This window comes from Penicillium cinerascens, assembly GCF_028974065.1.
Source record: "Penicillium cinerascens strain IBT 15544 chromosome Unknown contig_9_segment0_segment0, whole genome shotgun sequence".
Classification (NCBI taxonomy): domain Eukaryota; kingdom Fungi; phylum Ascomycota; class Eurotiomycetes; order Eurotiales; family Aspergillaceae; genus Penicillium; species Penicillium cinerascens.
Window position 1 is genome coordinate 1,433,240 of NW_026695296.1, and position 25,529 is coordinate 1,458,768.

Consider the following 25,529-nt stretch of genomic DNA (forward strand, 5'->3'; position numbering starts at 1 on the left):
TAAAACCGGCAACTAGGCCACGACAGCCCACGGCGAAACTCTTGAGTTCGTTCATGAAGTCGTACACTATCCATGTATGTAACAGATATATAAGACATTAACCTTCTCTCGAGACTCACGGAAAACAATATCCTCTACCGTCAATAGGTGAATGGACAAAGCCTGCGAGACTGTATGGACGTCTTTCTCGGGAGCATCCCTAATATCGATGCACCAGGTAGGCTGGTTTGGGTCTGAACAACTATATATATAATCTCACTGCTATACACCTATCAGTGTCGTCTTTCTCCTATACTTAAGCAAAATCCTTAACTAGTACGCAGTGCATCCCATTAACCCCCATCGAATAGCCTCGGGCTTTAGCGTGGCATGTACAGTCTGAACACAGAAACAGATTCGTCACACAAAAATATATAAAATCAATTCCATAAAATAACATAAGCACGAGGACGTCAGACAAGAACAACAACTCATCACGAAGGCTGGTAAGGAAAAGATAGCCTGGCAGCAACATAAATGCCGCTACTAATCAAGCCCATGACCACCACTAGCGGGCAAGATAGGAATCCATTTGAGCTTCAGAGAGTTCTCCTTAGCAATTTGGTCTTTCCTGGCCTCCATTTCTTCCACATCCCAATTTACGCTGGCCAGCCCACCTTTCAAGTAATCTGCCTGTGATGTAGACAGGTATAGTGAAACCATACCCGTCAGGTCAATGTGATCATGGCCATAGGTTTCAAACTGTCCCACAAGCATAGGAGTTTTCACAATTCCCGGGAATAAGGTGAATGATCGAAGAGTAGGATACTCTGATATAAATAAGTTATCAACCATACAAAAATAGAGCCACACAAAGGGTAGTGGAACAAACCAGTATCGAGAAACTCTACCAGTCGCTGACTAGCGAGCTTGGAGATAGCATAGGCGGACAAGCCTGGAGCTACCAGCCCAGCTAGCCCAGAGTTGGTTGCAATGAATGTTCCCACGGGCTGCTCGGGATTTGGCTGGGTTTTGATAAAGTGATGAGCTGTCGCGTAGACTCCTTCCAGGTTGGTGCTCTAGAGAGCGCAGTTAGTAACAGCTGGGCGGCTCAATCGCCACGTTGTATGGCGATACATACCAGTACGTTCCACCAGGCGTCTGTTGAATGCTCCCCGATGGGAACGGTCTCGACCATTCCTGCATTGGAGAGGACTACATCAGGGGATCGACCAAAAGTCTTCAAGGTCTGGGAGAATAGGTTCTCCACATCTTTGTCCTTCACCAGATCAGTCTGCACAACTAGGACTTTAGTCCGTCCTTGATTCAGAGCCCGGATTTTGGAAGCAGTCTCTTCGAGCTTTTCAATACGTCGACCGGCAAGGGTCACGCCCTCAGCCCCTGCACGAGTCCATACATCGGCTGCCGCCTGGGGAAAACATCACTTAGCTAACATCAACACGAAAGACAATGGAGTGGTATGCATAACCTACAGCACCAATACCCGTACCCCCACCGGTGATGAGAACGACTTTTCCGACGGCCGAGTTCTGTTTGTTATCGGGGGATATCGCACTATATGGATCACGGCGGATTGTCTTCGTCAACTGAAAAGGGATAGTATATTCGAGAGATTTTGCCTCCATTTTGTCGGCTTGAAGCAGAGTGTCGAATGGGGTCCAAGAAGAAGATCGTGCTTTGCAGGTACACTTGGTGATACGAAGCTGTTTCAGGTGCTCTGACTTCGGCGTGGTTAATGGCCTGCTGTTACTAGTCATATTTATATTCTTAGTGAGATTCAGTAAATCCTATCTAAAAGCCGCAGCCATATGCGGTAGACTGGTGATCCAAAATTTTATCTGCCCGAACTATGGTTTCTAAGCAAAGGTTTGTTGATCCGCTTAGCAATATCAGTCATTGGTAATGCAATTTGGACATCCTCGGTGTCAGTAGCGGAACTAACCAGGCCGGCATCCTTTTCACAGCCTTACCCCTACAAAAAGTGGCTGCGGATAATTACCGTATTGGCATGGATACCCTAATAATGATTGTGTGCGGAGCGGACACGACGTGACATCTGCCCGCATGCCGGCCACTACGTCAGACGGTCTTCCGGCACCTCGCTGCTATCTAGCACCGCAGTACGCGTATCACTTGCGGGTTTGTTGACTTCTCCAGCTCCCCAGCCTCTTAGCTTTATGATGTCGGGTCAAGTGATTTACGTCGTTTCAGGGACGATTACTGATTATTGTCATCACCATCTGCTTGTTAGCCAGCGTTAGGGGGAGGAACTATAAACTAATTGGCATACTGCCCCCTGCTGCTTAGAGAGCATTAAATATTAGGAAAAGCGTATCTTCCTCATTCGTCTATACTAAATTGGACATTACTTATTTATTTTCCATTTTACTCTGTCCCGCTTACTCGAACATTTACGAAGGAATTATTGGATATTAGCATTTCTACTGGGCATCATAGTATGGGTCAATGAATCTTACCCAGCAGTCCAGTACCTTTGTCTCTATTTTTTCAAAGGCGCTTATTATTTTACAGTTCGAAATTGAGTGTGGGCTCCACGAAGTGGGTTCTTCGGTCATCGCGGTACCCTTTCCAAAAATGTGTAAATGTACAATCGCGAAGTGTCCAATACCAGTGAAAGTATTTCACTTACACCGATCAAGTCGTATGGGCGTACAAGGAGTGTGTGATATTTGAAGACAGAAGAGATTCAAAGTGGTTGAGAGCTCAAACAAGGTTTCGCGCTTTTAATTATGTCATTACGCTATCCGGAAGAATTTCACTTCAGTCCGCATTGATTTCAAATCGGTCCGCATTGATTCCAAATCAGTCCTCTCAGACTTCTTTTTTGTAATAAGAAAAAGAAAAAGTAGAAAATAAATAGTGAAGGGTCTCGAAGGTGTGGAATTTGTATCGCTAGAATATCAGGTGCTCGAAACACTCAGTCTTTCTCGCTACATAACGGTCTTGCTCGCATCTCAAGCTTTCGTCTGGTTTCTTAGACTTCTTTACAGCAAATTGCTGCGCGCAAGTACTTTTTCGTCGGGTAAGATGCTGCCATTGTCCCGGTTCAAACGGATGGTTTCCAATGGGATACCTTCTGGTCAAGATTTGAGTGCCTCAAAATACTGATGAACCAAGTTACATTCATGTCCTCGAAAACAAATCCTCACATTATGGGGAGGCTGCAGGATAAGGTTGCCATCATCACAGGTGGAAACAGCGGGATCGGTCGGGCTATCGCCAACCGTTTTGGTCGGGAGGGTGCCTTCGTCTATGTCGTCGGTCGCCGCGAAGCAGACCTAGCTGACACCGTCGCTGAGATCGGCTCTCGGGCTATGGCTATCCAGGCCGACGTCACGAATTTGGAAGAACTCAGCAAGGTTTATTCCCAGATTGCGGCTGATGGCCGCAAACTGGATGTTGTGGTCGCCAATGCTGGCCAGGTAGAGAACCGTCCCATAACAGAGGCTGATGCAGACCATTTTGACCGCATTTTCAATCTCAATGTCCGTGGCGCATTTTTCACAGTCCAGAAATTACTACCACTTTTGACCGAAAGCGCTTCCGTGATCATGGTCTCTTCTTCGCTCAACGTCCGAGGTGATGCTGGCCTGAGCGTCTACAACGCCTCCAAAGCGGCAGTGCGCTCATTGGTGAAGACATTTGCCATAGAGCTAATGCCACGCGGCGTCCGGGTCAACACACTTAGCCCAGGACCAGTCGATACGCCCATTATCGAAAGCGTTACAACAACGCCAAAAGAGGCAGCTGCATTTCGTGAGTGGGCTGCGAGCCAAGTACCTATGGGTCGGATGGGACAACCACAAGAAGTTGCCGCAGCCGCACTGTTTTTGGCCTCGGACGACAGTAGCTTCTCAACTGGTACCGAAATACGTGTTGATGGCGGTCATGCAGAGCTCTGGGCACCAAAATGAAGCTTTGTTACAGTATCTGCCCGACTTCCAAGCACATTTTACCAGTTGGACACTTAAGAGTCATTTCGCCACAAGGGGCATGTTGCTGAAGTTACTATGTTCCTCAATATATCTTTGATTTTACTTGAATTACAATCTTTATATATTTAAGTGTGACAAGATAGGAAAAAACGGAGAATGCAACTAGGTCAAACGACTTAGTTCTTTTCTATTATATGGACCTCTTTTCCATTAAATCCAATAAATAATAACCGAGGCTTTATAGTTTAAGTCTTGATTAAATAAGGATTGAGTTGCAAACTCAATGGTAACCGATCTCGGAACATGAAATCTACTGATCGCTCCAAGTTGCGAAGAGCTAGATTGCGCCAGACGAGGACGGCCTCTCGACGCTGGTTTGGAAACGCCTTTGGAAGTACATTGCAAATCACATCACCCGGATAAGCCCTATTATAAAGCTAGTCTCCTCAAAACTATAGATATGGTCCGCGAGGATACTAAAAGTCCTAAAGTTTACACCCGCGGATTTTCCAGCCCTAGTTCGCCGGGCGGAGCGGCGCACGTAACCCCTCCGTTCGCAGATCATACGGCTTCGGCATAATCCAACCTTCCCGCTCCATTTTTGTCAGCGCGCCGGTTTTTGACAATCCTAGACATGCTAGTTGTAAACCCCGATCCTAATAGTCGCCCGAGAGCGACACAAGAGCCAACACCAGATATCAAAAGCTCGACCAGCCGCGAAGCGTCCCAAATCATCCGACGTCCTCCGGTTGCTCTTTCTTGCCGTCATTTGCTGTTATACTCTCCTATCTTAATCATTGAAAATGGCCCCTGAAGATTTTAAAGGCAAGCTTGCCATCGTCACAGGCGCCTCCAAACATAATGGCATTGGCTTCGCCACTGCCTATGCCTTAGCCAGGGCCGGTGCTGATGTATAGTATCTAACAGACGCCTTCATAAAAATTTAGCTGACCACTTTCCAGATCATTCTCCACTATAATTCGAACCAAAGACGCGGCGCAGCGTAGTGCTGGAAAGATTCGGGATCTTGGGGTCAAAGTCATCGCCGTCCAAGCTGACGCCGGTTCTCTGACTTTTGGTGATGATATCGTTCGTGCGACTGTGGAAGCCTTCCCGGGCCGTCAGATTGACATCGTCGTCAACAACGCTGGGTTCGGGACATTTCAAGAGAGCACCGCAGAAGCCGTGGTTGAAGATTTTGACGCGTTGTTCCATGTCAACGTCAGAGGGCCCCACCTCCTGGTTCGAGCTGCTCTTCCCTACATTGCGTCCCCTGGAGGCCGCGTTGTCAACGTCAGTAGCGTAGTAGCTCGCACTGGGGCCAAGCAGGCTGCACTTTACTCGAGTTCGAAGGGAGCCCTGAATACATTGACGCTGGCTTGGGCCGAAGAGCTCGGCGATAAAGGCATTACCGTCAACGTTGTTTCCCCAGGGCCTATTGGCACGGACTACGCGGCGCCCGAAGAACCCCCATTGATCCAGAAGTTCCGGGCCCAACAGTACGCGAAGCGTGATGGAACTACCGAAGAGGTTGCCAATGTTATCCTGTTCGCCGCAAGCGCCGGTGCTAGCTATATGTCTGGTCAAGTCCTGGCAGTCGATGGCGGTTTGAGTTATGTATAAGCTGCTACCCAAAAAACTTGACTTTATACTCCGCTGGTCAACGGAACCATGTGACTTCTTCCTTGCCTTCATTAGGACCTCTGCTCTGTGGTTATCATGTCGTCTAAGAGAGTAGGATCTGAGTCCATTTTTTATGTTTTATGAGTCGACATCGATTTACTGTTTAGTACTGATTTTTCGTAATTGACTTGGAGTCTTGTATTGTACCCGGGCGTTTGGAATATTTTTTTGGCAGCGAGGCTTACATGCAGTTCGCGCCGATCTAGTGGTGTAGTATTTGCCACTGGAATTTTCCCTCCATTACGCGACTTCAGTGCGGGGTTACCATCTACACTATATCGGGTCCGCCTAAATTATGATCGGAACGGCAGTTAGGCCACGATGGGCCTCAACAAAGCTCTAAGTTAAATTCCAAGAAGTGCACTTAACAGGTTGATAACCAGGTACAGATAATTGCGGTAGACTGCATGTCGCTTTGGCTCGGAGGGTCAAGTTCAATGTCTACTTATCTAGCTACCTACCTACTGTTGACAGTAGATGAAAGAGGGTGTTCAGTCGCACTGGAAAACTTAAGACAAGGAGGACAGTATGAAATTAGAGCAGCATCTAAGTTATGAGACTAACAAGAGATTTGAGAATCCCATGCGCAGAAAACAGATCAGGGGAGTAGTACTTAACGTTTTGGTAAAGGAAAAGTGGAGATGGGGAGTGGGTATGAATGTCTACTTGAACCTTAATAGAACAGTCAGCGCGGATGCGATGACACTCCGCTCCGCCGGTGGGTCTCCGCTTAGGAAGCTCAATTTTCAAAAGCTTTGGAAGCAATCAAAAAAGCAGTACGTTTAACACCGAAACCAAGGATATGGTAACTTCAATAAAGGGGCGCTTCTTGATCTTGCTGGAACTTAAAGTAGAACACCAGTAATGTGGCCAGCTACTAGGTGAGTTGATCGGCCTCGAGAACGGGTAGTACCATGATCTTGCAATCATAACGCATACTATCATATGACTTGAGCTATCTCGATAATCAGAAGATTATTCCAGATAAAGATAGGTTAAATTCCACGGTGTTATCACTGGGTCAAGTGGGCTGGCTGCTCGTTGCCAGGTTGCCGGGCCTCATTCATTTGGATGAGTAATCAACCGTGTACCCAGCGGGACACAGGAACTTAGGGGAATTTTAACTATGCATTATTAATCAGTATGTGCGGTGAGATCATATAACGTTGATCCGCCAAACCGTTACTTCAACTTTCTTGAGAATAAGCAGCTCAATATAACGACGCCTCTGAGGATCCAGTATGGATACTCAATATTCCCGGACAAAATTTGTAGACGAAAGTACCATACCAGTACCGGTGAGCTCTGTGAGGCACAGACCCTGCCGAACGTTTGACACTCTAACAGTACGCCAGACAACTAAAGCGTGTGACCTATGCAGAGCAAAGAAAAGGAAATGTGACTGGGAGGCAGAACAGAGCACTTGTTCTGTTTGTCGAAGGCTTAGTGTACCGTGCAAGTCCACATATGTTCGGAAACAAAGACCGGTTTCAAGAAGGTGTGTTCAAAATTACCCTACCCTGGACCGTACAATAAATAATATTCTCTTCAGGAAACGCTTGGAATTCCTTGAACAACGATTTCTCAACATAGAAGAACAGTTGGCTGGCCACTCGCGCAAAGAAAATCCTCCGCCTCCAGATTCAGGAATAGAGACAGCTTCCTCTACTGAAACAGGCATCGAGGAATCGGATGGAGTCCAATTTGGCACGGAGATCAGTGAGCGTGGAAGACTGTGGCCAGCACCATCCGCTACTGTAGATCATTATAGACAAGAGTGGAGGAGGCTACCTCACAGCCTACAAAGTGGGATGGTTGACGACGACCTCATCGCGCAACTTGAAGTCCGCGAAAATAACAAGGGCCCAATCGGTTCTTGGGGAGGCTTTGGCCCTAACAGTGCCCTCTTCGGGCCCACAGCGTCAATTCCTCGCTCCACGGAGACCTGGATGCTAGTCCAAGAATTCCTGGACGACTTCAATTGTGCAATACCACTATTTGATAAGGATTGGGTCAGGGCCACCTTCATTCGATTATACGAAGATGGTGAAACACTTCCAGGGAACTCCTCTCTCGCCTTCCACATTATCCTTGCAATCGCCTATCGCTTACGTGCCCAGAGCCCCCTTTCAAATAATTCCGATGACCTGCAGGCTCGGGAGCACTTGAAGGTTGCGTGCTCCCAGCTTGGGAATCTCCTCATGCAGGAGCCATCATTGTCCCAGGTTCAATGCCTTGTTGGTATTGCAACCGTTCTCCAGGGAACCCATGCTGCTGGACGCGCGGCTATAGTGATATCTTCGGCTCTGCGGATTACACAGCAGCTCGGTGTTAGCCGGCCTTCTGACGCCCAGATTGACCTTCCGGATAGGTGCCAACTACAACTCGTATTTTGGATTGCATTTTTCACTGATGTGTCCATTTGCATGCGGACGAAGCAAGCACCCACTATAATTGTCGGTGATGGTCAATTCGATCTCCCTCCCGAAAGACCTTCAGATGGTTCGGGAATGATCTTAGCGGTTAATGATGAATACTCTTTCAATATTCTTCGGTTTCATGTTCAGTTGGCCGTCTTACAAAACCAAGTCTTGGTGAGCACTAGCTCACCTCGGCCAACGTATCGTGGACGGGCCCCGACCGGGGAAAGCTTCCAAATTCTTTGTCAGGCATTTCGCGCCTGGAGACTGTCTTTACCTGCTGCGATTAACCTGCCCGGGATGTACAGTTCTTTGCATCGATCAGATATCGTGCACGTTCTCATTCTCGAAGCGAAAGCGTTGGAAACTGTGTGCGCGATACACGGCATCACAAATGACACTCCTGCAAATCTCAAAAGTGATCACCTGTCGGGAGACAATCAACCTTTGAGCTTTATCTCAGAAAATAGTCTTGTCGTTGAAGAGGCGAGGAGATTCTTAAATCTCCTGGCCTTAGCTCCAGTGGGAGATGTGGCGTGTAACCGGTGAGCACGTCGGAACCAAGTTCCTTTTCACCACTTTCTAACAACCGACCATTTTAATAGGCTGAATATTGAGGCATTTGTCTCCGCCGCATTCGTTATGCTAGTGAGAATCGTCCGTTGCCCTTCTTTGGCCTCAGCAGAGTCGGACTTAGCACTTGCGCAGACCGCACTGACGCAGGCGAAGTGGTCGGTTCATTCAAACGCTGGAGATACGAATCCCTCATTACAGACATGCCTTACTCTGCAGACACTTGCCGAAAAATTCATCGTGCAGGAAAATCAAAGTTAGAAGCTGCGCGGGCGCTTAAGCATGCGCGGGAACTTTTTAGATAGTGTGGTCCAAAAGAAAATTGAATGTGAATCAGAGATTTCTTTGGAATTCGCCAATCAACATCGTTCCTCTTAGCTTATACCTGTTTTCAGTCGCCCGGGTTTACTTCCAGTGTATTCGGCTTCAATTTATTGACTGTTCAAACCCTTTTTCTTGCCCACACCCTTTTGTTAGCATAGGGAATTGGAGCGTAGCTTTACTTCTAAGTCTCTGTCTTTATTTATTATTACATTTTGCTCGATAACTTTGAAGGCATACTAATCATTTCAGAGCAAAACCTTCTATAAGTAGCCGCCTTCAACAATTTTTACCACCAGACCACCTGCTGAAATGAACAAGATTGTCAGATAAGTCAGTTCAAGCCACGTAATCAATTGACCGGTTCAGCGTTATATCTCTAATCTTTCGGCTCCTGAACTTTTTGGATGCGTGAGTTCTTCCCTGCTTGGCATTCAAGGTCAAAGTGAAAGTAATACTTTCTAATATGATGCGGGCTCAATGGAAAGTTGACCACCATCAGACACCAAGATGGTGCCATTGACAAAGGCTCCCGCTCGAGATGTTAGAAACAAAACGGCACCAGCGATGTCCTGCGGATTAGAAATAAGTACAGTAAGATAAATTTGACGGGTTCCAAAGTCGCGCGTACCTCAGCACTTCCACTTCGTGTCATCGGGATGTAGTCCTTCGACAAACTTCCGAGCTTTGTAATATCATTGCCTTCGGCGAAATACTGCCTCGGACGTCAGTATGGCATTTTTTAAATAATATCATGGTGTTGAAATACCTCGGTCATTTCAGTTAAGTATAGCCCTGGAGCAATCGAGTTTGTGCGGATCCCATGACGAGCAAAGCCAGTAGCCAGAGACTTCGTAAGGTGAACGAGCCCGGCTTTACTTGCCATGTACGCATACCCAACGTTCTCTGCTCTGTTAAAGCTAGCCAGGCTGCTGATTGTAATGAACTGACTTTGGATAAAGTCTCTTTTGCCTCGGCTGCTGGGGTGAATGTTTCCTGCTTCGAGGAGGTGCAAAAAAGCCACAAAGGTGTAAAATGCCCCTAGAACATTGATATCCATTGCCTTCTGGGATTGTTGAAATGATGTGTTCCACAAATCCTGTTGTATACTCGACAGGGACTGGTCTGCTTTCCGAGGAGGAGGCACTGTCATCGGACCCGTGACCCCAGAACACGCTATAACCACGTTGACGAACGGGGTCTGTCTTGTGACTGCTTTGACGGCTGTTTCTAGGTCGTCCTTTGAGGACACATCACACACTATTGGTATTATCGTCTTGTTTACCTGATGTATGACACCGCATGTTAGTCGTCAGCTTGGCATAACTGGCAAGGTATTTTGTGGTACGTACAGCCTTTGTCGCAACTTTCTCCAAGGATGATTTTCGTCGGCCGAGGACAAACACTCTGGCTGCGCCATTTGCGTCCAGAGCAAGAGCCATCATTTCACCCAGGCCACTACCCCCGCCAGTAACAACAAAGACCATTTCGTTCACGTTGAACAATTCCTTTGCCGTTAACTTCGATGTCATGATAGGGTAGGTGGGAGACAGCCCCTAGTATATCGTTGAAAAATGAATTGGATGTTGACACTTAAGGTGAACTCCGAAACTTCGGCCGGGTATGCCCAAAGGGACACTCGAATGAGGGGCCCTTTGTGTTATGAGAATAGTCTCTATCTGTCTCTCAATGTGGCTGATAAGTAGCGACAACGACAATTGTATGGACTATGACAAAGGAAACAGATCATGATACCAATTAAAAGCCCCGGGACATCGCTTTTTCGTAATAATGTTCAAGATACCTTGATTATAAATGTTAACTTCCGTAGACAAAACAAAATCCTCGGAGCGGAAACATTGAAAAGGCCGCATCACTAATACTTACTACGTAATTCACTGCCGAGTAATTTACTATCGAGCTACCGAGCCGTCCACTCCGCCCGGTCCCTGCTACTATTCTTGAATATTACTCTCAATTTGTTATCTTATGCCCGAGTTGCATTACAATTCGAACTGTGCGGTGGCGCTCTCTGAAGTGTCCGACTGTGTTTTTCCTATCCCACTAGGCCCTACCGTAGTAGTATTATTGGCACGAGTGTATTCCCCCTCCCACTGTATGCGCCTACAACTCTCCGACCAACCAATATTGGGGCCAGGGATTGCCTTTTTCTTGTGCTGTTCGGCATTGGTTGTGCTGTTCGGTTGATATCGGCTAAAGATAGCGTTTTTCACCCAGACTGGCGCACGCGCCCTTTGCTAATTGTTCAATTTGCACTAAGTTCTCTCGATATTGGTACTTAATTCTAATTGGTAAGCTTGCTATAGTAACTAATCTATCAATTAATCTTGAGTGTTTCTATTTCGGCTCAAAAGCAAAAGTTAACTTCTAAGAACCGTATCTTTCGGAAACTTGGCTCCGTCATCACCAGGCAGGCATTTCCAACTTGAGCCCACTACTGTGCTTTTCCTACATTAGGCACAGAATCATAGACCAAGAAACTCAAGACTATTAATATACAGCCGACTCCAATCCCCAGATATATAATTTTAGTTCCAGCATCAAGTTTCCTCATGAAGCATGTTGAGTGACAGAAATTTCGCGCAATGATGCATCAGGTGGGAGGATAAAAGTAGTCATAGCTTACTGAAACTTGTTCATTGTTTTGACTATATCTCTTCTTGAATAGATCTATAGTAAGAGCCTTTCCGTCTAAAGAAGTCTGTACTTGACTGCCATGGATATGGAAACAACAATAAATGCCGCAAAGCAGCCAACAATGCCCAAAAACCATGACAAATCACGATAGTGCTCTCCTGGGACTGCCTCTCCTGGGACTGCCTCTCCTGGTACTGAAACGTTCATTCCGAATAAACCCGTCACCAGATGGCATGGAACGAAGACAGTTGCGAGGAGAGTGATTTTGCTCAAGCCCGAGCTGATGGTCAAGCTAAATCGGATATTGGTAGCGCTTATCTGGGCTAAGTAGTTTGCCTGGGACCGGCCAATAATTTCATCAATATGTCCCAGTGTCGATAGGTTTGTGATTATATGGTCTTGAACATCGCCAAGATAGAGAAGCAGCTCGCCGTCTGGAAAGACAGGATACTTATCCGGAGCCTGGCAGCGTTTCACGTAACCGCTCAAGACATCGTTATTGCCATTCAGGCAGCGGGTGATGTGGGCGATTCTCTTGCGGAGGACGTCAACCTGTGGGATGAGCGTTTTGGCGTCGTCGATGCGTATAGTGAATACCTGGTCCTCGATCGCCTCGGACTCGCGCTCTGCGGCCCGGGCAAATGGCTCGAAGCTATCAATAATGTCGTCTCTAAATATTGACGTTAGTCATATGTATTGTGAGTAACCTGCCATATGGGGCATATGACTTACATCATTGCATAGCAGACCCAGTCACTTGTCAGGATAGAGGGGTCATGCATTCTTTGGATCCGGTCTCTTACCCTGTTCATATGTCGGCTTTCACTGGGTGAGAAAGTGACTACCCCATACTGGAAGACGAGAATGTACAGTACAGCCGAAGCAGGGATGCTCTGTCGTTCCTCCTGGCCCGGAAAATGGGAGACAAGGGTTTGGAATGAGATCAGATAGTAGTTCTTGAAGACATCAACCTTCTCTCGAGGCTCACGGATAGCAATATCCTCTGCCGTCAATGGGTGAATGGACAAAGCCTGCGAGACGGTATGGACGTCTTCTTCGGTGGCGTCCCGAATATCGATCCACCAGGTAGGCTGGTTTGGTTCTGAACGACCTTTGTGCTTTTCCAGAAAGACATTGCTTAGGTCACCATCGGGGAACAGCGCATCCCAGCTGGAAGAAGTGGTAGCTTTCTGTATTTTTGACGAAAAGAAGCTGAATCGATCGAATAGACACAGGCCCATGTCCTGGTTCTTTTCCTGCTGGTTCCCCATTCTACTGGTTGTTTACCAACGGCAAGGGAATGACTTTGCGTGCGAGTGATCAAATTTCCATCTGATGCCATGAAAGATTGAGGTCGCTGTGAGTGTAATCCCCCCTATCACCAAATAAAACACATGTATCAAGACAATTGATCTGGTCACCTTTTCCTAATCATTCACTATCTTGAGGAAGGTATGGGGTGGGATAGAGGAGGCCTGTTTATTACCCTCATGTGTGTGGGGTGAAGAAGGGAAGGTTGCAAGAGTTGGAGCAAAGAGCTAGACATTGTGAACTGCAATGCAACGCTCTAACCGCCCATTCTCGCTTGACCCTGTGCTATGATCCAGGTTGTGGACTGGAGAAAGTTTGATGACCAATGATGACTTGGAAAAGCGAGATCAACCGCTCAGGGATGCCAAGATGTGGCGGGCATTCTGCCTGGTGCAAGGTTTGGCACCGGCGCTTCCGGAATTGCGTCTCTAATTATTCTGCATTTCGAGGATGCCGAACTCCCAGGATTATGAGCACGGTTAGTGGGAGAATGTGGTATTTATCGAGGTCCCGGACATGTTATTTATTTGTTGTGATCACCACCGGGCTAATGAGAAACACCATTCAATATGAAAACAAGGCAGAATTTACCCTTTTACTGCAGGCCCATTGATACCCATATTAATATCTTGGCATTATCACACTTTTGCCAGTATTACTCATGGAAAACTTGGCGTGTCTTGGCGAGGTCCAGGAAACAGTGTTGAAAAACAAAACAAACATAGCTGCACTCATTTTGCCACGAGCGCGGCGTTATGCATTGAAAGATAGCAACCCTTCATTACTTGGTCCTGTGCGTTTTTACAATGAGTGGGGGAATTTAAAGCATTGCTTGAGCAATTTCTTAAGTGATGAGGCCTGCTTTTGTACTCGAATGGCGTTTTGGGTGTTTTTGGGATACATATCTCGCAGTCCTCCAAGTCAACCACGATGAATAGTCCGGTGTCTGCAGTTGAATCTTTTGCTTAATGGTTTCGATAGACAAAATTTGAGATCCAGGTTCTATAATATTTTGTTTGATACCCAAAAATATAGAGAGAGATGTCATTGGGAGTTCGCTCCTCGCAGTAGTAGAAAAAGTCGAGACATTACTGTAAACTCTGCCTATAATAAGCCGTCCTATTACGCTTATCAGTGCGACATGAGCGAAATGGGGGATTAGAGATGTTGAACTTTGAAAAGTTATGTACAGATTTTAGCTCCTCAAGATGCCAAGATCACATCGTGCTTTTGGGTATCAGGAGGGGCCAGCTCCGGGCTTGGCTTAGAAGGAAAAAATGACTAGCGGGATAAGAAGACTAGAGCAAATCAAGCAGGATGGTTCAGATATAGAGTGGGCCGAGGCTACGACATCCGAGGCAAACTTTGATCGCCCGATAGAAGTAGAGGACAGGCAGGACCGACAATACTGATAGCTTGCCTCCTCCTGTTCCTGGAGTGCCGGCATCTGATGGAGCTAGCTCGAGAGAATACACATTATTCTGCCTTTATGCGCGAGTGATGGGTTTGAGAAACCCAAATAATATCTTCCTTGGCATTAATACCGACAAGACTGGCTCATCATACCACAAATTATAAAGCGACGGTAGACCAAGTGGGCATATCGGGAGTGAGGCTGGCAAAACGATGGTCCGTTCCTAATTTCTTGACCGGTGATACCAAGACCGACTTCTATCTTCGACGATACGAAAATCTGCGTTGTTGAACCTGAGACCTAATTAGATGGAACATTGCGGAGAATAAATGACGGCGTAGACTCACGAAGGAAGCCTGGAACTTTTGCGTACTGTGGGAATGGAATGCGGATGATGACTGCGGTACTCGCTCTAGAAAGAGTTTTCGTAAGAACGGGATCCAGGTAGGGTGAGATAGTGCACGCTTTACTGTGGGTCGCCAATTTCCTCTCTCTTTCACTGTTGCTATTAGAAGCCCAATATGTTAAGGATCGAGCTTTGTTCTGATTTTCTTATCTCCTTTTGAAGACCCATCAGGTGATATACAGCGGCCTGAGCGCTTCGCACACTGTGATCCATAGTTGCACAAGACTCGTCTGGCATCTCCACAAATTGCCCAACCACTGCAAGATTGGCCGTGTTCTCCGATATTATGCTTGGGCGATCTCCATAGGTTCGAGAAAGCAAAGGTGCTGTTAATCGTGGCATTAGGCGCGGGATGGTGATTGAATTATTGAGAATGGGATGTTCCAAAGAGACGTCAAGATGTTGTAGCAATTCAATCATGATCTCTCTCCCAGAGCAACGGAGCATCGGCTTTTTGACGAAGTTCCCTTCACGCTCAGGGAATAAGCCGTAGCCCCACAAAACCTGTACATCGTTGGGCCGATGCGGAAAAGAAGACCGACGTGGGATATATAGACTGAGGAACCAATTGCTATGCCGAAGTGAGATCAAAGACGATGAACCCGCCTCGCTATGCGTCAACAATTTGAGCAGGCTGGAAAATTCGATATCTTTGATTGTGATTGTGAAAGATTCCAACCTGGATTCACTGACGCGGGTGCAAAAGTTATATGGATCGCCGAGATTTGGGCTTGCTCCCAGCCAAAGTGACCAATTCTCATCGAGCTTGTCCTCTGCGTCCAGCAATTCTAATGATGGTGGTATTGAATTGGTGCCTCCCGTGGATCCTGACATGACTGACCCAGGCGACATGATAACTATGTCGCGAGGGCTGACGCTGATAATACTCTCGGATCCGTTTTGTGTGAATTTTAATCCCGAAACCGCACCACAGTCATGGCCTGGATCCACGGTAATATCAGTGACTTTGCTACTGAATCGAAAATCCACTCCTTGATTCTGGAGGAACCGGGTCATCCGCCCAACGATATCTTCATATGGACGGTATCGGCAGCGATCGAGCATGGCAAAGGTATTTAGAGATCGGAAGTCGCGAAAGTACCTGCGAAGGCATCGACGGAACTCCACGGCACTATGCCAAGGACAGAAGCTGAAGCTTTCTCCCCAGTCAAATGTTGGCAAAACCATCAAGGGAAGTCAGCCGGGACAACATACATGGAAGACCAGATAGCCCAAAATTTGCTGTCAAAGAAGCTTTTTTCGAAAAACTGCTTAATTTCCCCCCTACACAGGCTCTTCTCAGGCTTCATCATGAAAACCGCCAACTGTGTCCGAACTTTCAAGGTTATGCTGAACTTGCTGGCGTCTATCATCTCCAGATCATGACCACATTGGATGAAAAGGCATGTGGGAGCTAGACCTGTTTTGGCTTTTTCCACATTATCCATGGTAGTCTTCCCTGAATCTGTCGTCGAGGGCACTGAGGTAAAGATTTCTTCGATGCAGATATCGCTCAAACTTGGCATGCATGCAGCTCGATGGTCATATCCGCTCTCTGGATCACCCACGATAGCGAGGCCATCTTCAGAGGCTCTGCGGGACTCTATAAGATGAATCCAGGAGCCAGGAACATTTGCATCGCGGATCAAATGAATTGCTGATGCCAACGACGCAACGCTACTTCCGAGTAGCCAGGCATTGAAACTGCCATTATGCGCTGGGTCTCGCAGGTTAGGCTGCTTAGGTTTCTGTTCATGAGCCATTCTAAAGAGTTATTTTAATTGTAAAGTGCCCTTTGGGCATGATGTGTGATGCGTAGTCACCCCGAGTCGTTATGTTAGTTAACTTAAGATGTTGACGTCATTGGTCATCAGAAAAACTGCTGACCGCTTCCCGTTAGTATGGAATTGGGGAGAGTCTTACCTACGGCCAAATTATTTTCCGAATAAATAACTACGATATCATTTTACTTTTATCAAGCAGTGATATTGCCAGCGATCTTATACGGGTGCTTAGTATGGTATACTCTAAACAGCGATCATGAACAACAGATATCAAAATCGGTACCAGTCCCTAAGGCCTCTCTTGTTGTCAATTCTTCTCTATTCCGACTGGCTGACAGTTATATGGCCTCAATTCTTGAGGCGGAGTGGGTGACTTCTTCACGATGGACGGCGAACGCAAACAGTTTGGTTGCCAAGGACCCAATATGAGCCAATTCCACTAAGCGCTAAAAAGCGTTTATACTGCCACAATTAAATGTACACTTCTTTTCATTTACATGGGGTATACACAACAGATCTATGTATCCATCCACCGATCGATCCATACGCCAGAGAAAACCCTTTCATATTAAGCGCCCATAGCCTAAGCTGCAGCTGGTGAATCTATGACCAGAGGATGTTGAGTCTCGCGAGTCCCTTTTTTTGTGTCGGTTCAGGCTCGAGGTTGTCTTGGCTGAGGTAGAATTGCATCAAGCCGACAATCGGAATATTCGCCAAACCGAGGATGTGTGTTTTCTTCCAAGCCTTGTAGCCAAAGTATAGGGCCAGAAAGATTGGAACATTAATGTATGACGAAATGAATGTTTGGGTACTCCAGTGGCCATGGATAAATGTGCTGAAACCTCCAGTGAGAATTAAAAGGAGGATCAGCACAAACGAAACCCAGGTCAAGTAAGGTTGGAAAGGGGCAGCCCACGGAAGCTCTTTGTGGCGGTCAATCCCCTGCTTCTTGCAACCGTAGTAGAATCGGAGGTATACGACACAGATAATTCCCCAGTCCACTAAAGTCGAGATCGCCACAAGGGCCTGCAACCAGCTAAAGACTGCGCTTGCTGACTTGGAGGCGACCATATACCCCAAGCACATAAAGGCCCCGAAGAAGCTGATGGCCACATAAGGCACACTGAATCGGTTCAGGCGCGAAAAGACCGCAGGGGCATGTCCCTGGATTGCCATGCCAAAGAGGATTCGGGAGCCGTAAAGGATAAATGAATTTCCAGCTGACCAGGCCGAAGTGAGTATAGCGGCATTAATAACCGAGGGTGCATCGTGTATCCCTGCCCGATGAGCAGCAATAACGAATGGGGATTGGGAAGCTGTGCCGGTTATATGAAGGAGGTTTGGGTCATTAGAAGGAATAACCAAACCAGCCATAAATATAGACAGGACATAGAAGACAAAGACGCGGACCAAGATGCGCTTGGTTGCCTTTGGGATAGCTTGCCTTGGAGATTTCGTCTCGGCTCCAGCAACGGTAATATTTTGAGCTCCCGCGTATGCAAACACTGCATTATTCAGAGTTGTCCAGAAACCGAGGAATCGACCCAAAGGACCCTTGATACCAAGATACTGAACGAAGGGCCCTGGATCTTTCCAGTATCTGAATCCAATCGATTGGCCACTTGGTCCTCCACCACACGTAATCACAAGGGCCATGATATTTACCCCAATGATGAGCAAGATTTTCAGCATTGCGAATGCAAACTCAAGCTCTCCGTAAAGTCTGATGAACAATAGTGCAGTGACGAGTATCAGCATGCCGAAAACAGTGATCCATATTGCGCTGCTGACAGCAATCCAGAATTCAACCAAGATCGAAGCCGCCACGATCTCCGCAGGGATAGTCACCACGTATGATAATACTTGATTCCACCCATTAGCGAACGCCATGGCAGGGTCGAAGAAGAGTTCTGCATATCGGACGAGACCTCCACTGAGAGGCACTAAAGTGCCCATCTCTCCAGTAACGAGGACAACGCTGCTTATAACAAGCCCGATAATAGTATATCCAAGGAAGGCACCTAGAGGCCCTCCCATTGCGAGTGCTTGGCCCGAGTTGAGGAATAGTCCTGAGCCGATTGTTCCGGCCAAACCAATCATCTGAATGTGCCGCTGGTGAAGACCTTGCTTCAATGTATATCGTTCATTGAATCTTTGCGCAATATCATCCGTTTCATGGTCAAGTACTGAAGAGGCGGCTGTTTCCGTAAGAGGAATATCTGAGCCTGTTCGAGACGACATGGTTGTAGATATTGCCGTTGACCGCGGCCGAAGAAGTCAGCTCTGAGTCGACGGGAGGTGGCTTAAAACGGTTTTCTGCCGCTTTACCGTTCGATACGTCACATGTTGTGTTCTAGGCTTTGAGCGTTGCCCGATGTCTTAACCACGGTAATTCTGGAGCTTATTCCGGCCGACCGGCCCTTTCGCAAATTACCATGATTACAGTCCCTTGATAGTATGATTTATGGGCAAGTTTACCATGTCCTTCCGACTTTTCCTTGCGAAAAGTCTCTCAGTCAATTTTGACTGTTCCTTCCCAATTTAAAAATAGGAAATTGGTGCTATCAACCCCGCCTGCCTGAACTTTAATAGGGAGTTACACCCCGGTTAAGTGAATTCTCACCGCTTTTATCACCGCCTTTCTCACCGCTTCTAACCCCCTCTTTTTCCTCATCTTAAACTCTCTTTTATAATTTCTCTTGCTATATCGACTATGGCCTCCCTACCTCTTGGTCTTCTCTTTGTTGATTTTGCCGTCGATGACGCTAAATCAGGTCCGGTTTTTTTTTTAGGAAGATAGCCCATACTAACTGAACTAGTGTCTTTTGTAACATCGACCTATCGCTCGAGCCTTTCTATAAGCGCATAGCGATATTATGCGTAGGCATTTCGATAGGTTTATAGGTAGTGGATAGAGAAAAGGGTATGAGAGCAAGAATTTTTGGTCGGGACCTCTATGCAGCCAAAGCCCTAGGAACCTAAAGACCACGAAAACCAGACAAAAGCAGCAACATACGGCCGAATGAGCAAAGCGCGTCGCAGTAGCAGTTCTACGTAGAAACAAGATATTCCTTGGTGGACGCGCACATATTCAAACGTCAATTACTGGCTGACGCGCCATGACGCACGCTGTAAGCTCTGAAACGACGTGAGAGGAGCAGCAGATTTCGGCGACGGAGAGTTGATAAGAGAAGTTGGATTACCCGGACTCGCATGAGGAGATTCAACGGGGATAAGATTAGGAAGAGTGGCGTCTTCATTGACATACGAAGACCAATCATCATCCACTTTCGAGGATGTGATGAAAGATGGGAGTAAAAAGGGTAAGAGATAAGAGATGGAGGAGGAAGGAAGTTGAATGATGAGAGAAATTTCTTTTTCTAAATATGTGTATAAGTGAGAGAAGTGGTTGTAAACCGATATTGGTTCTTACTTTCGTTGCTTATCTCCTCACGAATGACGAAGGTGATGTCCTCGACACCCCCTTCAGACGATCATAGAGATCTCGTCGAACCTGTATCGTACTACTTTAGAATCGAGTATCTCTGGTATGCTCTCGATCTCATTTCTTTGACTCCTAACATAGCTCACAGCACACCCATTATCCCTCACACTATTCTTTAGACTCGATCAACGACATTGCAATTCCAGATATTCTAGGTGACGTTCCTGGCATTACTCATGGCTCTCTTTCGTCAACTGAGGACCCAGAAATGGTAGAACCGACGGTTCCCAACACTCCGACGATCCCAACGGACACCAATGTGACAATGACTGATAACTTTGATAATGGCTGATAACTCTCCGGCTACTTCAAAGACCAGGAAGACCGCGATGTGTGGCTCCGCCTTTGAAGGGCGCAATTTCGGCCGACCCTACTCTATTGTCTGCCCTTATAGACCCTGCACTCGTCTAATCCAAGAATTACACTCGGGCAGTTTTCACTCAACCGCAAGAACTCCTTCCTCACCTCAAGGAGATGGACGCCGACCCCAAGAGCACCGCAATTTTAGACGAGCAGCAACTTCTCCATATGAGAAGGTTCAAATCAAGATTCGCCGGCAATTTCTCCAATACTTTGCAAAGAATGGAGACGTTCTTGCAAAGTACCGCGCCTTGATCGAAAGCCAAGTCAAGATTTCCAAGAGCAAGACAGAGTACCGGTTTCATTACGGAGCTTTTGTGGGTGTGCCGTGAAACATTATGAGAGAACACATCGATCACATGCAACCCCCGGAGTGCAATATATTGCCTCTTTCAGAGGGCTCGGTATTCAGTAATTAAACTGATCATGCGGATCTTCTTCCCAGTCGGACGATTTGCCCACATACTTACCTAGAGTAGCTTGCAACAAATCGTATGTAAGATCGGGGATTGACTTCATCAGTTCTGATGTAAGCACCAGCGTTGGACTTCTCCGAAGATGCTTCAGATTGTCAACTATCATTTCGATTGCTGATTGCCTCAGCTCATGGTAGTTTGCTCGTGTCGAATAAATCTCCTCCATGATATCTGCAAAAGACTGTCTTTCCGGGGAATTCATAAACGATGCGCAGAAATAGTTTTCTGCTTTCCTTTTCAGGTCGTCGATCATGAAATAGTCCGCCTCGCCATATATACGCACGTGAAAGTAACACGGGTGACAGTTAACCAATGGATCGATGATAGGATCTATTATATGCCCTTAGCTCTCTTGATCGGTAACGTACGTTGGTGGGTATTCACTCGTTAGAGCTGGTTTCTCATTTATCTGTGGCTAATGTATCAGTGTCCCTAGAGTGCTCTCTAGAGGTTCTATAACTATTTTATAGGGATTTTCATCAATATATACCTTAGCTTCATCAGTGACACCACTTTCTGCTTGGAACTCTCGCGATGGCCCTCCTATAGGCTGGCTATCTATCTCAAGCACGTCTGCGTTACTGGGCTGTGTAATCTCCGAAGTATATGTAGGACTTGCAGAGGTGTAATTTCCCGTATATAGGAATTCCAGCATTTTTTCAATGAGGATAGGGTCTTTATCGTTGAGAGTAATTGGGTTTTCGGTCTCCTGAAAGTCCTCGCCCCTTGTCAGTCTGAGTCAATAAGGTTTAATAGGAGGAGTTTGTATAACCTTAAACCCGGCATAGCAAGCACTATAAAAGTATTTTGATCTTGGACAAATAACAAGCCTATGGGCTGAGAAAACCTTATCCCTGCAGATAATGGTCAAGTCGCTGTAGTCCGAGTTGAGATGCAAGCTATTCTATGTTAGTGACTAGGTTTCATTTGCACTAATATAGGGCGCTATGAGTTCTGTTTCTCACCTTGCGATGAGCCCAAGGATGGTATCTTGATCTTCCCTAACCTCAGAAGGAGAAGGCTCTCTGTCCTCGAGTTTGGATGAGTACGAATGCCTGGTTTTTTTCTTTCCCATGGCTGGACGTGAATGAATTTGTGAGAGTATATTAGATTCGGCAGACCAGATACCTGGACTGAGGCCAAAATGTCCAAATAAGTAGTCTTTCCCGAGGAGGTTGGCTTTGCTCTATGTTCAGAGAGTGGAAGTTTGACGCATTGCGGCCTTACCCCGCCTCCTTTATATAATCACAGGAAAAACAGGTGGCAGGCTAATTATAAGAAGATTGAAGAAGAAATGCGTAGCAATAGTATGCAAGCAATGAAACGTGAAGATGTAACGAATAAGCAGCAAGTATAAAGCACGGATACTAAGATTAGGGAGTCAGCAGCTAGGTTCAAAGAGGAAAGCGCCAGTTAGGAAGGATACCAACCGCCAACACTAAACCGAAGTGAGGAATGCTTGAACAGCAATCAGAAGAGGGCGTGGAAAAAAGCGGTAGCGAATCAGACGAGGACGGTGGTCAGATTAGCGAATGGGAAGCCAAGATTTGGCTAACAGGAACTTTATAAATAAAAGTTTTGACAACAAGGATATACACCGCGGGCGACGGTACACTCTTTCTCAATTCGTTCATTCCAGGGCACGGATCCCTAAATGTAGTACTTATGAAAACAAGTCACATCAGTTATGTCTCATAACTTATCAACCAAAAAAAGGATCTATAAATTGTACTGCTATTCTTCACAAATCCCTCCGATAAATAAAGCTTAACTACGTCGGTAAATTATTGGTCTGCAAAATCAAAGTTATTGGTGTACCTAGCACGATATCTACCACAGAAATGACCTTCCAATCTTCCGATCTCCCGTAATTAGTCATTCTCCTCACGAAGACGCTCCAGTTCCGCTTGATCAAAGATTCCAGGACCTGTGAGCTCATTCTTCAACGCCGAGATAGAGGGCGCAAAGAAGTAGTCTCCTCCCTTTTGAATGACCCAGCTTTCCAGCGGCATACGGTTCCTGGAAGCTTCATTGTCATCGGGAAGACCGATAGAGCGAGGTGGGTGATGGTCTAGTCTCTGACCCACGATGGCATCAATACCCGGACCGTGTTCACCAACAAACTCTGTCTTGCGGTCTGGGAACTCATGGTTGCTTGCCCAGCCTGGAGAAATCGAAGTTGTTAGCAAGGAGCCCTTTGCAATTGGTTATGCAGCGGTTTAAGCTTTAAGTACTTACGGGTAGTCAGGAAGTTGAATCCGTTCCGGATGTCGCTCTGGTAGCAGACAAACAGAAGCCCACGTTCCTTTTCTTCAGCCGACTTCCGTTCGGTGGCTTCTTCAGCTGTGACTTCTTCGCCATACGGAATGCCGCGACGCATAATGACGGCATGGTCATGATTCAAGTCAGCTCGGGGTCTCATCTTACGAGTGTGGGCAGCAAAAGGACATTTTTTGTGCTCATTAGTGGGGTGATAATCGAAGTTGTTTGATGAGAAGAGGCCTGAGTCAGAGTCGTTGTGAGGAGATTCATCCACCGGTGTTCCTGTGTGTTTTTATCAGTGAAAAATTTCACAGAGTCAGAGTCACACTAGTTGCAACAAACCATTCTTCCATCGTCCCATCAAATATGCCGCAAGCTTCTCGCCTGGTCTGGGGTGGGTCTGAGTAAAAGGGGCGAGGTGGGCATTTTCCTCCATGAACCTATAGATGTGATCAGTGCGAAACGCCAAATATAAAACAACACAAGCTGAGCCACATACGTATCGAACTCAGGAACTAGTTGCTGCAGGTCACGGAAAACAAGGAAGCTGCCGTCTTTCGCCCAAGTCGGTTGGGTCCCGGCGCCCTCGTGCCCGCAGAGGATCATTCTGCGTCCCGTCAGCCTGAGGGACTCTGTTCATTCAACTTCGATAACCCTTACCCCGGTTTCGTGGCTCTTGGCTCCCTGCCCTCGGGTTGCTTTTCATCCCAGCCCTCGATAATAGGCTGACTGATTCCATCCTTGAACCCAAAGCTGAACAAAAACGTAAGTCTGACTCCCCGGTAGATAGTCACAGGCATTTCGGCGAGTACTCACTGCTCTTTTCCTTTATTAAGACCCGGGCGGACCTTTCCTTCTCTGATGAGGGTCAACTCTATAGAGGGGTCCTTGCTTATGACATAGGTGTCTGGGTTGAGAGGTTCCCCCTCCTCGGCCAGGAAATGTTGCTTCACTTCGCTGATCTTCGAATCCAAATCAGACTTCAGGCTCGAGGTCACCATGATCACTCCATCAATGAGCCTCTCCTGATCGCTGGTGGGCTGGTATTCCTTTCGAAGTTCCTGGGGGTTGTCCCATCCCTCTCCCACGAGATCACTGAACATTCCCTTTTCAAAGAGTCCACCGCGGAGCTGTTTCTCCCGGAATATTGGAGATAGCTTTCTGTTCCTTTTTACCATCTCCTGGTCTCTGGGATGTATAAACGCACCAAGCTATAGATGAGTACCTTGTGAGTCATTGTTCAATGCCAGCGCAAATATTTGCGATTATGACTTACAGCTTCAAGGCCGGTTGAGGTAAATGCAATGTTGATTCCTGGCAAGGCTTGCAGTCTGGCCGATTTCTTTGCCTGTTCAGCCTCTTTCTTTGCCGCCTTGATTATCTTGCTCATTTGACATGCATCTTCAGCGGTGGTGATCCTATTGGTGAATATTTTGAGTCGGTTTTTGAAATCAACTTGGTTTCTAATACGGAAAAAAAGAAAGCTTTGAAATCTTTTGGGGAGTCCGGGCCTGATAATGGAGGTAAGCTTTTTCAAAGGACATGTCGATATATAAACTTAGGGCAGCGTAAAAGTAATTACCAAATGTCTCCCTGGATATTTGCCTTCAGGGCCGGAGTAAGAGCCATGATGAAGAATTCAACTATCGAAGAGCGTGTGATTTCCAATACTTTGGAAAAAACTGAAACCTATATGAAAACGTGAGGTGGCACACCAGCTTATGAACCCAGAAACCGGGAAGGGGGCGGTGGGTAGTACATCACTATGATTGAAATTGCGCTTATCCTTCAGCTGCTGGATCAGGTCACCGATCGGAGATGGGCATGCTTGATAGCGTCATTTAGCAAGCGTCGTCGGTGACCCCGCAATACTGAGGTTCAATATCGATGGCCTATCAAAGCCATATTCGGCTGCACACGCATCCGTATGGCGAATTGGAACAGGCCTAATGCAGCTTATTCCCAGTGAATAGACCGCAGGATCGGCTACACCGGTGCTCATTTGACCTTTCCAGATCCACTGACCCCGTAGGCTCTGAACCAGAGGAATTCCCAATTCAAAAATGATCACCAAGTTAGCGTTCCTTCCGTCCCCAGAGATCAGCATAGCCCGGGCTCCCATCTAAAATCCACATCTAACCGGTGGGTCGCCTTCAGGCAAATGAGATGGTACATTTTGCAATTCACTCGCAATCCCCATCACGGCCCTTGCAGATTGGATCATAGGTTGCATTGAAGGAAACGCAACCATCTCCATTTATGACGCCCAATGATATCAAGTCTTCAGTCACTATCTTCTAAATGCAACCAGGTATGGAATAGTGGAGATCTGCTCCACTCTCTAGTCCCTTGCTAAGAGGGGCTGGCGCAAGCCACCACAGACGAGTTTGCTCGGGTTTG

At 46.8% G+C, this 25,529-nt stretch overlaps 10 protein-coding genes across 10 annotated transcripts; 4 read left to right on the forward strand and 6 right to left on the reverse strand.

Moving 5' to 3' along the window:
* Positions 1-525: 525 nt before the first annotated feature.
* On the reverse strand, positions 526-1,625 carry N7498_007385 (SDR family NAD(P)-dependent oxidoreductase; the record flags this gene model as incomplete). Its single annotated transcript, XM_058454447.1, has 4 exons — positions 526-809; positions 872-1,058; positions 1,121-1,408; positions 1,473-1,625. The coding sequence occupies 4 exons, from the start codon at positions 1,623-1,625 to the stop codon at positions 526-528; spliced, it is 912 nt and encodes a 303-aa protein (XP_058306696.1).
* Positions 1,626-3,173: 1,548 nt separating this feature from the next.
* N7498_007386 (SDR family NAD(P)-dependent oxidoreductase) lies at positions 3,174-3,935 on the forward strand (the record flags this gene model as incomplete). Its single annotated transcript, XM_058454448.1, has 1 exon — positions 3,174-3,935. The coding sequence occupies one exon, from the start codon at positions 3,174-3,176 to the stop codon at positions 3,933-3,935; it is 762 nt and encodes a 253-aa protein (XP_058306697.1).
* Positions 3,936-4,759: 824 nt separating this feature from the next.
* On the forward strand, positions 4,760-5,579 carry N7498_007387 (SDR family NAD(P)-dependent oxidoreductase; the record flags this gene model as incomplete). Its single annotated transcript, XM_058454449.1, has 2 exons — positions 4,760-4,867; positions 4,959-5,579. The coding sequence occupies 2 exons, from the start codon at positions 4,760-4,762 to the stop codon at positions 5,577-5,579; spliced, it is 729 nt and encodes a 242-aa protein (XP_058306698.1).
* A 1,527-nt stretch (positions 5,580-7,106) lies between these two features.
* On the forward strand, positions 7,107-8,893 carry N7498_007388 (fungal specific transcription factor domain-containing protein; the record flags this gene model as incomplete). Its single annotated transcript, XM_058454450.1, has 3 exons — positions 7,107-7,137; positions 7,233-8,604; positions 8,665-8,893. The coding sequence occupies 3 exons, from the start codon at positions 7,107-7,109 to the stop codon at positions 8,891-8,893; spliced, it is 1,632 nt and encodes a 543-aa protein (XP_058306699.1).
* Positions 8,894-9,414: 521 nt separating this feature from the next.
* Positions 9,415-10,485, reverse strand: N7498_007389 (SDR family NAD(P)-dependent oxidoreductase; the record flags this gene model as incomplete). Its single annotated transcript, XM_058454451.1, has 4 exons — positions 9,415-9,525; positions 9,585-9,668; positions 9,723-10,238; positions 10,306-10,485. The coding sequence occupies 4 exons, from the start codon at positions 10,483-10,485 to the stop codon at positions 9,415-9,417; spliced, it is 891 nt and encodes a 296-aa protein (XP_058306700.1).
* A 1,180-nt stretch (positions 10,486-11,665) lies between these two features.
* Positions 11,666-12,882, reverse strand: N7498_007390 (magnesium transporter CorA family protein; the record flags this gene model as incomplete). Its single annotated transcript, XM_058454452.1, has 2 exons — positions 11,666-12,281; positions 12,344-12,882. 2 exons carry the CDS (start codon positions 12,880-12,882, stop codon positions 11,666-11,668), a joined length of 1,155 nt encoding a protein of 384 aa, XP_058306701.1.
* A 1,962-nt stretch (positions 12,883-14,844) lies between these two features.
* On the reverse strand, positions 14,845-16,505 carry N7498_007391 (oleate hydratase; the record flags this gene model as incomplete). Its single annotated transcript, XM_058454453.1, has 2 exons — positions 14,845-15,874; positions 15,958-16,505. The coding sequence occupies 2 exons, from the start codon at positions 16,503-16,505 to the stop codon at positions 14,845-14,847; spliced, it is 1,578 nt and encodes a 525-aa protein (XP_058306702.1).
* A 624-nt stretch (positions 16,506-17,129) lies between these two features.
* On the reverse strand, positions 17,130-18,767 carry N7498_007392 (putative amino acid permease; the record flags this gene model as incomplete). Its single annotated transcript, XM_058454454.1, has 1 exon — positions 17,130-18,767. One exon carries the CDS (start codon positions 18,765-18,767, stop codon positions 17,130-17,132), a length of 1,638 nt encoding a protein of 545 aa, XP_058306703.1.
* A 1,548-nt stretch (positions 18,768-20,315) lies between these two features.
* N7498_007393 (uncharacterized protein) lies at positions 20,316-20,723 on the forward strand (the record flags this gene model as incomplete). Its single annotated transcript, XM_058454455.1, has 1 exon — positions 20,316-20,723. The coding sequence occupies one exon, from the start codon at positions 20,316-20,318 to the stop codon at positions 20,721-20,723; it is 408 nt and encodes a 135-aa protein (XP_058306704.1).
* A 2,015-nt stretch (positions 20,724-22,738) lies between these two features.
* Positions 22,739-24,758, reverse strand: N7498_007394 (Dyp-type peroxidase; the record flags this gene model as incomplete). The annotated part of the gene is made up of 8 exons (XM_058454456.1): positions 22,739-23,031; positions 23,106-23,411; positions 23,472-23,569; positions 23,629-23,736; positions 23,790-23,882; positions 23,946-24,340; positions 24,406-24,640; positions 24,712-24,758. The coding sequence occupies 8 exons, from the start codon at positions 24,756-24,758 to the stop codon at positions 22,739-22,741; spliced, it is 1,575 nt and encodes a 524-aa protein (XP_058306705.1).
* Between the last annotated feature and the right edge of the window lie 771 nt (positions 24,759-25,529).